Source organism: Oreochromis aureus, linkage group 12, assembly GCF_013358895.1.
Source record: "Oreochromis aureus strain Israel breed Guangdong linkage group 12, ZZ_aureus, whole genome shotgun sequence".
Lineage (NCBI taxonomy): Eukaryota > Metazoa > Chordata > Actinopteri > Cichliformes > Cichlidae > Oreochromis > Oreochromis aureus.
In genome coordinates, this window is record NC_052953.1 from 4,451,769 (window position 1) to 4,464,102 (window position 12,334).

The window sequence follows — 12,334 nt, forward strand, 5'->3', positions numbered from 1 at the left end:
GCTTTGGTGAGATAATACTACATGATGTCTCTATTGCACGGGTCCGGATGCTGCTCCCGTATTTGCAGCAAAAGCTCTTATTACTCAGCCTGAGTGCCAAACAGCTGCTCGAGCACCGCTCGACTCTCAAAGCTTTGCAGGACGTTGCTTCAATTTGGTTTCCACAAATGAAAACAACACTGCATACAGCAGTGTTTTATAGTAAGTACATCTCCAATGAAAGAAAGAGGAGTATCTTGGTAATATACCTGCCTCATATCACGTTTAATGTTTAATCATTAACAGAAAGAATGTCCAAAAGACAAGGTAAAACACACACAGAATAAGTGTCTTCCCTCAGTAACAGTCCAATATGTTGACCAGTCTGTTGACCAAACTGTACGTGAGTCTGGGGAGTTGTAGGGCTATGACTCACCCGCCAGTCTGTCTGATAAGTCGGGAACGCGACACCAGAGCTGTCCACGGGGGACTCTCAAAATGCCATTATGAGCTGATCCGAGACTGCAGCTCCTCAGCGCTAAGCTAACCAAACCAAACCAAAGAGAGACACATGTTGTTTGGGAAGAAGGGGGCTATTACAGGAAATGCCCCCCCACCCCTCCTCTTTGTAACCCCCCCCCCCAAACAAGGGTAGAAATAACATCTGAGAGTGCCTGCCATCGGGAAAAACGGGGGAAGTAAAGGTCAGTGGGGTCAAATGGGACACTTAGCTAAAACACACTTTGGCCATAATGGCTGTGAAGTAATTGTGGCATTTTTTCGGCACCACGATGCCACCAGTGGGACGTTTGACCTCGGCCGGGGTGGGCCGCTGGTTTTCAATGCTTCACAAATTACTGAAAGGTTTGCCTGCTAGAGCCTGCAGCTCTAGCAGGCAACAGTTTGAAACAGGAAAATCAGACAGAGACGTCTGATATGCAAATAATGCTTCTATTTAAACAGCAAGTCAGGAAAGCATAAAGTACTTCAACACCACCGCATCACGCTGGGCCCATCATGTTCCATTTGGTATAACTAAGTGCACTACTGCTTAAAAGGACATTTATGTACACACTGTAACATTAAATTAATAGTTAATGTAAGCATTCATTATAATTCTTTCAATTTGAAGACCTGCTTTCACCAAATCACTTCTGTGCAAAGAAAAATAGAAAAACCAGGCCATGGGCCACACATTTGTGGGGAAATCTAAAACAGTTTTGAAGAAATTGTGGTGTTAAAACTACATAGCTACCTCATCCAGCTCTGCCAGAGGCGGAGGGACACCAAGGCCTTCTCAAACTAGCAAAGAGATCTAATCTGTCCTGCAAAGTGGACAAACTAGATTTAACTGAAGTAGCAAGAGAACCACAGTAAACAGTGAGAAAAAGAACAGCGATACATCATCGACTGACAGACAGACAGGTTCTCATCTGGAAGCTTCATTAAAGGCCATGGAGGCCAGACTGTGGATTTATGAAGAGAGTACTGCATACTTTATCAATGTCTTCTACAGAACAAATGTTGAGTTTCAGAAGACTATTTTTATTTTTTTGAACAAAACAGGTTTGTTAAAAGTCTCTGCCCTTTTAACAAACCTAGAGGATTTTAAAAACGAGTCTGTCTATGCCCACGTAGACGTCGCTTTAAAAATCATGGCTGATTATACAAAACGTTAATCAGTAACTGTTATCTACGACATTTCTGATTATGGACTATTAGAGCAGACTTTAAACTAACCTCAAACTTTTGGAAGGTAGGTTATGTCTGTTGTTTCAATTCTTTAGTATGTTTTTATAGTGCTTTAAAAATAATTAGAGAAAATTAAAAGCGTCGGTAGGAGGTGAAGATATGAACATCCAGCAAACTGTCTTGTGCAGGTGAAAGTGACCCAGACCACCGAGGCCCACAAGCTGCCACAGATCATCAACACACTGCAGAGGGGAGACTACTTTGGAGAAAAAGCACTTATAAGGTAAAATACAGCAACAGTCAGGTCATGTCAACAAAAGACTGAAATATTCATATTCAAACAGCATCAGGGGACTGTGGTGGACTGGTGCTATATAAGTGAATATTAAAGGTAAGGATTACCCTGGGAGGTAACACAATGCAGCACCTGCTTCCATACCGAGAGCAATGCTAGGATAACATAGTGCAAAACAATTAATAGTAAATACAGACAAAATCTGAAAAATGACAGAGCTGAACCAATCACAGCTCTTCGATGCATTATAAACAAACAAGAATCGCTCCGAGAGCGCAAACCTGCACAAACCAGCTCACTCCCAGGGCGGTGTTTTTAAGGGAAGGGTTTTGTATGTTGTAAATATTCATTTTCTTTTCTTTTCTCTTTTATATGTAAGAACTAATTAGGCAGCTCATTCTTTTGTCTTTAAAGCTATAACACATAAAAAAGAAAAAACAATGTGACATGATATTTGGATGCAAACTGTGATATTTAGAATCTCTTATGCCAGTATCATTTCCTAAATGTTGCAGCAACCAACAAAGATAGTAGAAATTAAAAACATGTTTTAAAAAAGTTTTATGAAAGTTTGATCTTATTTGACCTTGTAGATGAGGTCAGAGGTCCAAACAAACATGATATTTCAGATCCCGATATGTTGTCAGTACAAACAATGGCAGTAAGAAACATAGTTTTAAGTGGCTTTATACCATCCTCAGATCAATCTACTGACCTTGAAAGTGTGACATGATATTTTAAATTTTTATACTTTAAAGGCTTTTTGTCAACTTTCCACCAATAAATCTGTAGCCATGAATACCTTGGTGGGTGTAAGCCAAATTTTAGTGGATTGTTTATCAGAATTAATTAAAAATGTTTCGATTTATCGTATTCACAGACAGAAAAAACAAACAAAAACATAACTGCAGCAGAGGAAAAAATAGCTTCATAATGCAGAATTCACAATGAAAAGAGTTGTAAAGTTTACAGTTGTCTTTGTTTTTGTGTGCATGTGATTCACGTCTCTCTTTCAGTGACGACGTCAGGTCCGCCAATATCATTGCCGATGAGAACGGGGTGGAGTGCCTTGTCATCGACAGAGAGTGAGTATTCTGAGATCTAAAATAATGCCTAACAGGTTGTAAAAGACATGCTTTTGTTCACCCGATAATGACACTGAACAAAGATGCCAGTCTGTGATGAATAACAAAGGTGTACTCTGATACATTTCAGCTGGTGTCAACGTTTTCTTTTTCCAGAAGTTTTCCCACAAAAATTCATTCGTTATCTCACCGTGTTCGATCACTATCAGTGAACTGAGTTCAGATTTTGAAGCCTATCAGCCAACATTCCAGTGGTTCCTTTGTTAATGTGCCGATGTCTTTTTTCTAGGACATTTGATCAGACGGTGGGCACCTTCAATGAGCTGCAGAAGTACCTCCAAGGGTACGTGGCAACACTCGATCGCGACGACAAGAAGAGACATGCCAAGTAGGTGCAGTACCCGATGTTCAGGACAGTTGCATTACAGAGAAATGACTACTTATTACAAAACAAACTGCACTTCACTGCCGTGTTTCATTATTCTCAGTATCTATAAAAGCTTCTGGGTTGATACAATGTCTGGAGATTATTAAGTTTTCGTGTTGCAAAGGAGATTCACGTTATAGTTTTTTTCATGCTTAGATTTTTTTACCTCTTGTTTCAGTTTAGCTGTTTTTACCAAGTTAAAGTAGAAACATGACACACCATCCTTCTTATCCGGGGTATTTAACGAAATGCATAACGAATGTACTGAGAAGCTTCTGTTCTTACTTCATCCATATCGAACTTTTCCACTTCTATCAACGACTCAGTGAGCTTTACACATTCATCCCTTTTCAAACACACTCATCTTGTGCGTTATGGATAATACAGTGAGGAGAAGACTCGCTCAAAACTTTGATGAAGACGTAAGCTGGTGTTCGCCATCTGAGGCACTCTATTAGCTTTTTTTTTATCTGTTAAAGTTTTCGTTGGCTCGCTTGTCAGCAGATTAAATGTTCAGATATTCACTTAAATTGTAATAAATTATGATTTGAAAAATACAGACGTGAAAACTCCACTCACAGATGTACAGTAGTTATAATCTAATGCTTCTCTTGCTAAATGTTTAGGTTAAGGTAGACGCTCTGTTTTTGTCTGTCTTCCATCCAGGAGGTCTGTGTCACGCCACCAAAGTCAGCCTCTGTCTCCTGACGTCATCCAGCTGAAGGAACTGGTTTCCAAATTCTCTTCATCCAGGCCCTTTGATCACCTGGAGGTCATTGCTACCCTTGGGGTCGGCGGGTTTGGACGAGTAGAACTGGTAAGGGCTGACCTTTGGTGAGTTTGAGAGTCTTGCAGCATTCAGTTTTGTCTGCAGTAACTGAAAAAATGCGATCTGTTGGATTGAGAATGCCTACTGAAGAATATCCTATTTCTTTTTTGGGTTATTATCCATGAGCGCTGCGCAACCATTTGGTTGAATCTGAGCACTTTACTCCTGTACACTATTCATCCCGCTGGTTGTATCAGCAGTAACACCATCAATAAACACTAGTAACCTCCGCCGTGTTTGATGGTTGATGCGATGGACTTTGGCTCACTGACTGTTTCTCTTCTTCTCCATCCTTTTCTCTTCCCATCACTCTGGCACATGTTAATCTTGGTTTCATCTTTGCAAAGAATCTTTTCTCAGAATTGTGCAGTTTCCTTTAGATGTTTTCTGGCAAACTCTAATCTGACCTTCTTCATATAGAAGTTATTATTTTGATATTGCATCAATTTACTCTACCGAAAGTTCATTAGGAAGGTGTATTCATGGGTAGGAGCAGCAGGATCAAAATCAAGCAAACTTAATGTTTACATGGGAACCATGGAAACCATGCCTGCTGCTAGAAGTCTGTGCTGAGTCACACCCTCCCTGTCATGTCCATCTGCAGGTGAAGGTGAAGGGTGAGGATATCACCTTTGCACTCAAGGTCATCAAAAAGAAGCACGTGGTGGACAACAGGCAGGAAGAACACATCCACTCGGAGAGGAGGATCCTCGCAGAGGCTCGCTCGCCTTTCGTAGTCAAGTACGTCCTCTTGCCCAGCCTTGGAACTCATTTCCATTTTTTATCCTACATGATGAATCTCTGCTCCATTAGTCTGGGAACACAATGCTGCGCTTATTAGTTTTTGATGAGATCACCGTCGGGGACCTCAGCAGATTACATCTTCTCAGTGGGGTAGAATAGCAGGGGATATTGAGATGTCTGCTAAGAAAATGTGGTTATTTCTTATGAAATATTGCAACAGGAGCTTTTCTTTGTCTTTTGTGAGATTACGATGATCCGATTTCACCGTATGCAGTGGAACAGACTCTGATATTAAAGCCATTCTTCACCTTCTGTAACCCTCTTCCAGCTAACCTCCTCTTCATACACTCTGTGTACCTATTTTATTCCTAATCTGTTTTCAAGACCGACGTCAGGTGATGTAAGACTTAAGGCTACGTATGGTGGCAGAGTGGTTGACATCCATGCTGCAGTTTTAAGAGCCTTTAAGCTTAATGTTGAATCATGGACGTCGACCTAGGCTAAAATCTGAAGACATTACTTCATATATATAGCAAGAATTAATTCATTTATTTGATAATTACAGCTCGAGTGAAAGTTAATAATTTAGGTGCCCTTCTTCCTGTTTATCGTATATTTTGTATTTTTGTTGCTTTTCATGGGTAATCTAGCAACCTTCTGCTAGACCGTCAATTCTATTGTACAAAGTCTAAACATATATAATGATCGTTGTGCAATTTTACCATCGTTTATCAAACAGTTTTCAAGATATAATTTTTTGAAAAATGGGCCGTTGACCCACCTGATTTTCCCCACATTGAAATCAAGGCAGTATCAAGTATCAGCAAGTTAAAATATTAAAAGTCCAGCACTCCTGCAAAGTCCAATACTTGAGTACCAGAGATGTGTTACTGTAATCCGATTACTTTTTTCAAGTAACGAGTAAAGTAAGGGATTACCATTGCCAAAAAATTAGATTACTGTTACTTTCCCATGAGCACGCTGCATTACTGCGTTACTAAATTAGTGATTTTGTTTGTGAGAGTGTCTCATGACAATGACGTTAAGTGCGTGCGACGTCCGTGGCAACAACAGACGTGTGTAGTTCATCAACGGATAATATGGAGTGATGGAGAGAGTACGACCATGTGGCATTAAAAGCTTGGAAGTGCTGACATTTCTTTGAGTTTGATTCCATAAAAAGTGACAAAAACATTAGCGTCCGCTGTACACTCTGTGTGGGAAGAAAACTTCCTTTTATATAAAGTTAAAACTAATAAAAACATTTTTTCAAAAGAGACTTTTTCATTTGATTCAATTTTATATGATGGATTATGCAGAAAAAACAGAATTTGGCTGAAAGCTCTATTGCTTTATTACATATCCAGGTTGTGTATCATGTTTTCAAAAAGTAATAAAGTAACTAATTACTTTTGAAAATAAGTAATCAGTAAAGGGATTACTTTCTTGGAGAAGAACACTGTTGACCACACACTAAAACAAACAAACAAAAGAAAATTCACATTGTAAATGACAACTAGTGATTATTTTGAATGTGATATTTGAATTCAACAATACTGTTGTACATATAGCATAAAGAATACTTTTTAACATAAAATTCTTGCCATTTTCATTCAACTTTCATGGTTGATTGAGCAAATATAACATGTTTAAAAATAAAAATATCAGCGGAGTCAAAATAGAATAAATACTAGAGTTTCCAGATGGTTCTCTAATTATAACTCAGAAACTGATTTGGTTAAATATGTGCAAATTTCTTAGCCCTGAGAGTCTTAGCAGTTGTCTGCCCCTGATGGTTCTTTCACCAGCTGCACATGTCTGGTTGTCTTCAGTCTCAAATATTGTCGGGTTCTTTATCTTAAAATATAACATTTCTCGAGGCAACTTTAAGCTGGTTTAAAGTTTAAACTGGTATTTAAATGAAACTGCATCAACTGTATAAATAAATAAAAGGAATAAAAAGAATAATTCTGATCTGAAATGATGAAAGCTAAACTTGTTCGTGTTTCATTTTCTCCAGACTGTATCGCACATTCAAGGATAACAAATATGTGTACATGCTGCTGGAGGCCTGTCTGGGTGGAGAGGTGTGGAGTCTGCTCAGGGACAGGTAGGAGATGCCAACCACTGTCTGGAGCCACCATCACAAAAGCTGCAAAAGGTTTTAATAGGATGTTTGGGTTTTGGTCTTCAGGGGCAGCTTTGATGAACCTGCTGCTAAATTCTGCGTGGGCTGTGTCACGGAGGCTTTCGAGTACCTCCACCGGAAAGGTGTTCTCTACAGAGACCTGAAGCCTGAGAACCTCATTCTGGATTCTGAAGGATACATCAAACTGGTGCGGTTAGTTCCAGAAACTAAACGCATTTTGTCTCAGAACCATGAAAGAACAACACGTGTTCCTCCCGCTTTGATGACCAGTGCATTTCTTATAGTTTGGAGTCGTCAGGCTTAATCAAAATGTGTGTTTCCAGACTCCAGGGTGCAACCGTTTTGGTCTTAATTGTGACCAAAAAAGTCTGTCAGGCACAACTAAACATTTCCTTTGGTCACACCTGTGTGTGTGCCTGACATTTGGCAGGTCTGTCTAAGCGTTTTGCTTCGTTTTTTTCTCCACCCACGTTCTGCGTCATCCATTTAAATGCTGTGCAAATTGATGCAGCTAATTCCTCTGCTCTCTGCTCTGCGGGTGCTCTGAGCTCTACCGTGCCCTGATCTGTGACTCACAGGTGCTTTTAGGGTTTGTGGCTTGAGTCACAAGTTTAGTGTTCTGTCGAGTACGTCATGTATTAGTGACATATGGTGAATTATTCACTAATAAAAGTATGGGAGCATGGTAGCACAAGGGTTAGCAAGAAGGTCCTGGGTTCGACTCCTGGCCGATGTCTTAATAACGTGCGCCAGTGCATGCAGTATTAAGTATAGTTTATATAGTTTGGTAGTAAGCAATTAAAAGGGCTACTAAAAGAAGCATATGGAACCATCCATCCATCCATTCGCTTCCGCTTATCCTTTCCAGGGTCGCGGGGGGCGCTGGAGCCTATCCCAGCTGTCATAGGGCGAGAGGCGGGGTACACCCTGGACAGGTCGCCAGTCTGTCGCAGGGCTAACACACAGGGACAGACAACCATTCACGCTCACACATTCACACCCAGTGACAATTTGGATTATCCAATTAACCTATCCCCTCAAACTGCATGTCTTTGGACGGTGGGAGGAAGCCGGAGTACCCGGAGGGAACCCACGCAAACACGGGGAGAACATGCAAACTCCACACAGAAAGACCCCGGCCTGATGGTGGAATTGAACTCAGGACCTTCTTGCTGTGCGGCAACAGTGCTAACCACCGTGCCACCGTGCTGCATATGGAACCATAAATACAAAATCATCTTGGACCGAATATATGTTCTTTTGCAGGGGGCTGAATGAATAGGGAGAACACTGTAACTACAGTTTTAGTGGTTACTGGCACATTAATAGTGACAGTTTCAAAACATTATAGCTTCATTACACATGAACACCACGTCTGCTGACCCAGCAGAGCAGTGAACAAATGCTATGACAAGCTAGTTATGGATACAGTAAGTAGAAAAGATAAGAAAACAATGAATTAGGGAGAAATTCATGTCACATTACACATTTTTTGTTGATTGGCTTCGTTTTCATGTGTCTGATAAAACTGCTTAGACGTCAGGATGTTTTATGACATCTAAGCAGACATAAGCAGCACAGTGGTTTCTTAAAGAGTAAAGGTTTTTAATGTAGGCAGGTATTTTTGTGGAAAAGCCTTTAAGGCTCCCCAGAGGACTTTTAAAAGTTTCGACATTACTGTATACTTATATGCTGAACGGCTGACAGTAAACATCTCTTTAAACACTAAACTCTCCTTTTCCAGGTCGACTTTGGTTTTGCCAAGAAGATCAGATGTGGCCAGAAGACTTGGACCTTCTGTGGCACTCCAGAGTATGTGGCACCGGAGATCATCCTCAACAAAGGCCACAACTTCAGTGTGGACTTCTGGTCTTTGGGCATCCTGGTGTTTGAGCTTCTTACCGGCAGGTTAGAGCATGCGTTCTTCTGTGATTCCAGTCTGCAGCAAGGCTTTGTGGGAGTTAAATGCCGTACAATCATCCTTTCATTCATCCACTTCACTCTGCCCACTGACCTGGAGTCATTTTTACACGAAGTACTGCTAAAAGCTTGCTTAAAAGGTGGAAAGAAACTGAATACCTGCCAATTTTTTCTTCACTCCACAGTCCTCCGTTCTCAGGAATTGACCAGATGATGACGTACACTTTCATCTTGAGAGGCATTGAGAAGATGGACTTCCCGAAGAAGATAACAAAGAGACCGGAGGACCTCATACGCAAGCTATGCAGGTACAGACTCACATGTGCAGGCCAGCATACCTAAAGCTTAAGTAGACACAAAATCCTCGATTCAGATTTTCAGAACAGAGTCTGATGTGCTCAGTATACCTGATACCCAGGTTCATTAAACAGTTTTCCTCAAGCTCTGAACAACAGAGCAGGAGGCCGCGAGCAGGAAAATATAACCCAACCTTCTTGGAACTAACGCAGTAATTTGGTGAAGAGTGAATTTCCTGACTTTGATCTGTTTTACAGGCGGAACCCCTCAGAGCGACTGGGTAATCTCAAAAATGGAATAACTGATATTAAGAAGCACAGGTAAGTAGGAACTGACTCATTTGTTGTGGATCTCAGTGGGAAGATTAGCTCCACAAATTAGCACTGATTGAACATTATGGATGAAGGCTTGTGGTTTATAGCCTTTACAATTAGATAATCACTGAACAGTGTGCAAGAACTGTGGGATGCAAACATAGTCAAGGCTTATCAAATTATTGAACTTGCCACATTCTTATTTTACTCCTTTTTTCCTTTACGGAGACAGCATGAGGCTACCGCATTACAGGAAACTATATATTAGTGTCATAAATCATATCATGCAGGGATTAATATGTTGTTCTTAAACATGATGCTGACCTAGTTCTCATTTTCCATACTGAGCCAGGAATAAAGGTCAAAGTCCAAGTAAAATGTACAGAAAGAGTTCTTGATGCAGAACAAGTGACATTTAACAACCACTTGAATAACTGTTCAAACTTTAAACTGGGACGTTTCCTACTTTGCGTTTGTTCTGACAGAGTCAAATTCATACATTTAAATGTGAAATGATAAATACACTTACAGATGTGTGTTTTCTCTAATGTATCTGAAGGTGGTTTAATGGCTTCAACTGGGAGGGGCTGAAGGCAAGGACGTTACCATCGCCACTGAAAAGAGAAGTAAGCTGTGACCAAACTTATAAAACTTGTAGTTCCACGTCATGACTGAAGCATGATTAAACTTTCAGAACAAAATACCTGTTTACTGTTTAAAGTGTGCAGGCATAGCTGGACTGGCCATCGGGCATACCGGGCATTTGCCCGGTGGGCCGCTGGCGAGTTTTTGTTTTTATGGGCCGATGGATTTTTTTTTTTTTTTTTTTTTTTTTTTTTAGGAAGGGTATATATAATGAAAGGTGTTGGATTGCAATTGGTCATGATCGACTCTGGGCTGGACCAATTACAGCCGAGGAGGCCGGATGCACCCGCCCCCTTGTTTAGCAATCTTATAGACGAACTAAAGAAAATGGAGAACAAAAGAAGGAAAGGAGGTGTTTATGAAAATATCACTAAATCTGTCATTTATTAATTTTAATATTAATTAATAATCATGTCTCACCTCTAGTGTTCTTGGTCTTAAGGTTTTTCCTATAGCGATTGACAGATCACGTGACTTTCGCGCATTGCATGCCGGGAACTCAAGGCAAAACAATCAAAGTACCGCATCAAATGCAAGCATTTGCAGCACATAAAACGTTCATTCTCGGTTCCAATACCTTCCTGGTTTTTCTTTGCCCCCAAAAAGGAATGTACAAAACTAAGGAGAACAATGCCGGTCCGTACAAAGACAGACTCGACGAAAAGGCAAAGAAAAGATACGAGGAAAAAATCAAACGAGTGAAAGGTTTAGACCCTTACGAGCACACAGAGTGGACAAAAGACGTTAGCGTGCTGCCCAACTTTCACCACGCTCATATTTATAATTATACGGTTCTTGGAGTGAGTGCATACACTCATGAAGTTTTAGTAACTTCAGGTCACTGCAACAAGCCCAGGTACAGTTTACCGACGGATGGGTACAGGACCTTGAAATGCACCGTGTAGAACGAAAGACCATCGTACAAACAAAGGTAAGTTTACCAGTCTCACAAATCGTCGTCATAAATACACAATCGTTAACCGTTTATTAATATAACCTTTGAGCTCAACGGTAATTAATTAGTAGTGGAAATAATTTCTGGTACGCATTACAGAAATATAGCAGTGACAATAATATTATATGCTGTAATGCACTGGACAATTAGTGATACAAAACAACTGTTTTATCCTGTGAATAAAAGTATATGTTTTTGTCAATGTACCATGGTAATAACAGAAGCGAAACGCAATATTGTGTCAGGACAATTCACTATTTATGCACAATAAACAAAGGAGCATAGCGCGACAATCTCTGTTCAGCGCCAGACTTGCTTGTAACCTATATCACCAATTATGTTAAGAAAAATGATGTATTAACTACTACAAAACACTGACCTTTGTGGGAATGCTTGGAGCAGACTAACATGTGAGCTGGAGTGTTCTGAGACGTTATATTTGGTATATCCAGACCATCCGTCGGCTTTTACTTGAAACATGGCTTAAAAAATTTCTCTTCAAGGACGTAATCCGATAAAAAAAACAACAAAACGATCTCTTTACCCATCGGCTTCCCGTGGCTGTCATGCGACCGGCTATTGCAGTTAATAATACAACAGCTTCTTGCCATTTCTTTTTATCGCTGTGTAACTGAGTTCAATTGAAAGCCTGCGTGCGCTAGTACCTCTTGCCTCAAGTTCCCAGAATCCTTTGCGGTTTTACCCCTGAATGACGTCACATTTTCAATCTCTATCCTGGTGGGCCAGTCTCTAGTCAAAATGCCCGGGCCGATTTTTTGTCCCAGTCCAGCCCTGTGTGCAGGAGACCTGTAGGCAAATTATGGCAAATAATGATTGCGGGACTTTTTAAAAGTGAAGCATCCAGACGTCACTTCGGCTGACTCCGTCTCTCCTTTTGTTGTCTGAGCTGCACTTCAGTGTGAAGGCCGGGACAAAAGATAAAAGCAGCTACAGCAGACAGGATGAGGCAGCTCCCAGAGCAATGTTATGTTTGTCAGATTCA

At 40.6% G+C, this 12,334-nt stretch overlaps 1 protein-coding gene and 1 long non-coding RNA gene across 2 annotated transcripts in view; one reads left to right on the forward strand and one right to left on the reverse strand.

Annotated features, from left to right (window-relative positions):
- Positions 1 to 12,334, forward strand: part of prkg2 (protein kinase cGMP-dependent 2) — a 38,488-nt gene that overhangs the window by 21,188 nt on the left and 4,966 nt on the right. The window contains exons 8-18 of the mRNA XM_031756602.2: positions 1,860 to 1,954; positions 2,983 to 3,051; positions 3,341 to 3,439; positions 4,145 to 4,295; positions 4,912 to 5,048; positions 7,072 to 7,161; positions 7,246 to 7,387; positions 8,945 to 9,108; positions 9,306 to 9,428; positions 9,675 to 9,737; positions 10,291 to 10,357. Coding sequence (XP_031612462.2) covers positions 1,860 to 1,954; positions 2,983 to 3,051; positions 3,341 to 3,439; positions 4,145 to 4,295; positions 4,912 to 5,048; positions 7,072 to 7,161; positions 7,246 to 7,387; positions 8,945 to 9,108; positions 9,306 to 9,428; positions 9,675 to 9,737; positions 10,291 to 10,357 — 1,200 coding nt within the window. The remainder of the gene's footprint in view (positions 1 to 1,859; positions 1,955 to 2,982; positions 3,052 to 3,340; positions 3,440 to 4,144; positions 4,296 to 4,911; positions 5,049 to 7,071; positions 7,162 to 7,245; positions 7,388 to 8,944; positions 9,109 to 9,305; positions 9,429 to 9,674; positions 9,738 to 10,290; positions 10,358 to 12,334) is intronic.
- Positions 9,330 to 10,523, reverse strand: LOC120443122. The gene is made up of 3 exons (XR_005615156.1): positions 10,436 to 10,523; positions 10,261 to 10,345; positions 9,330 to 9,464 (listed from the first exon to the last, which is right to left on the reverse strand). It is a non-coding gene; the product is annotated as an uncharacterized LOC120443122 (long non-coding RNA).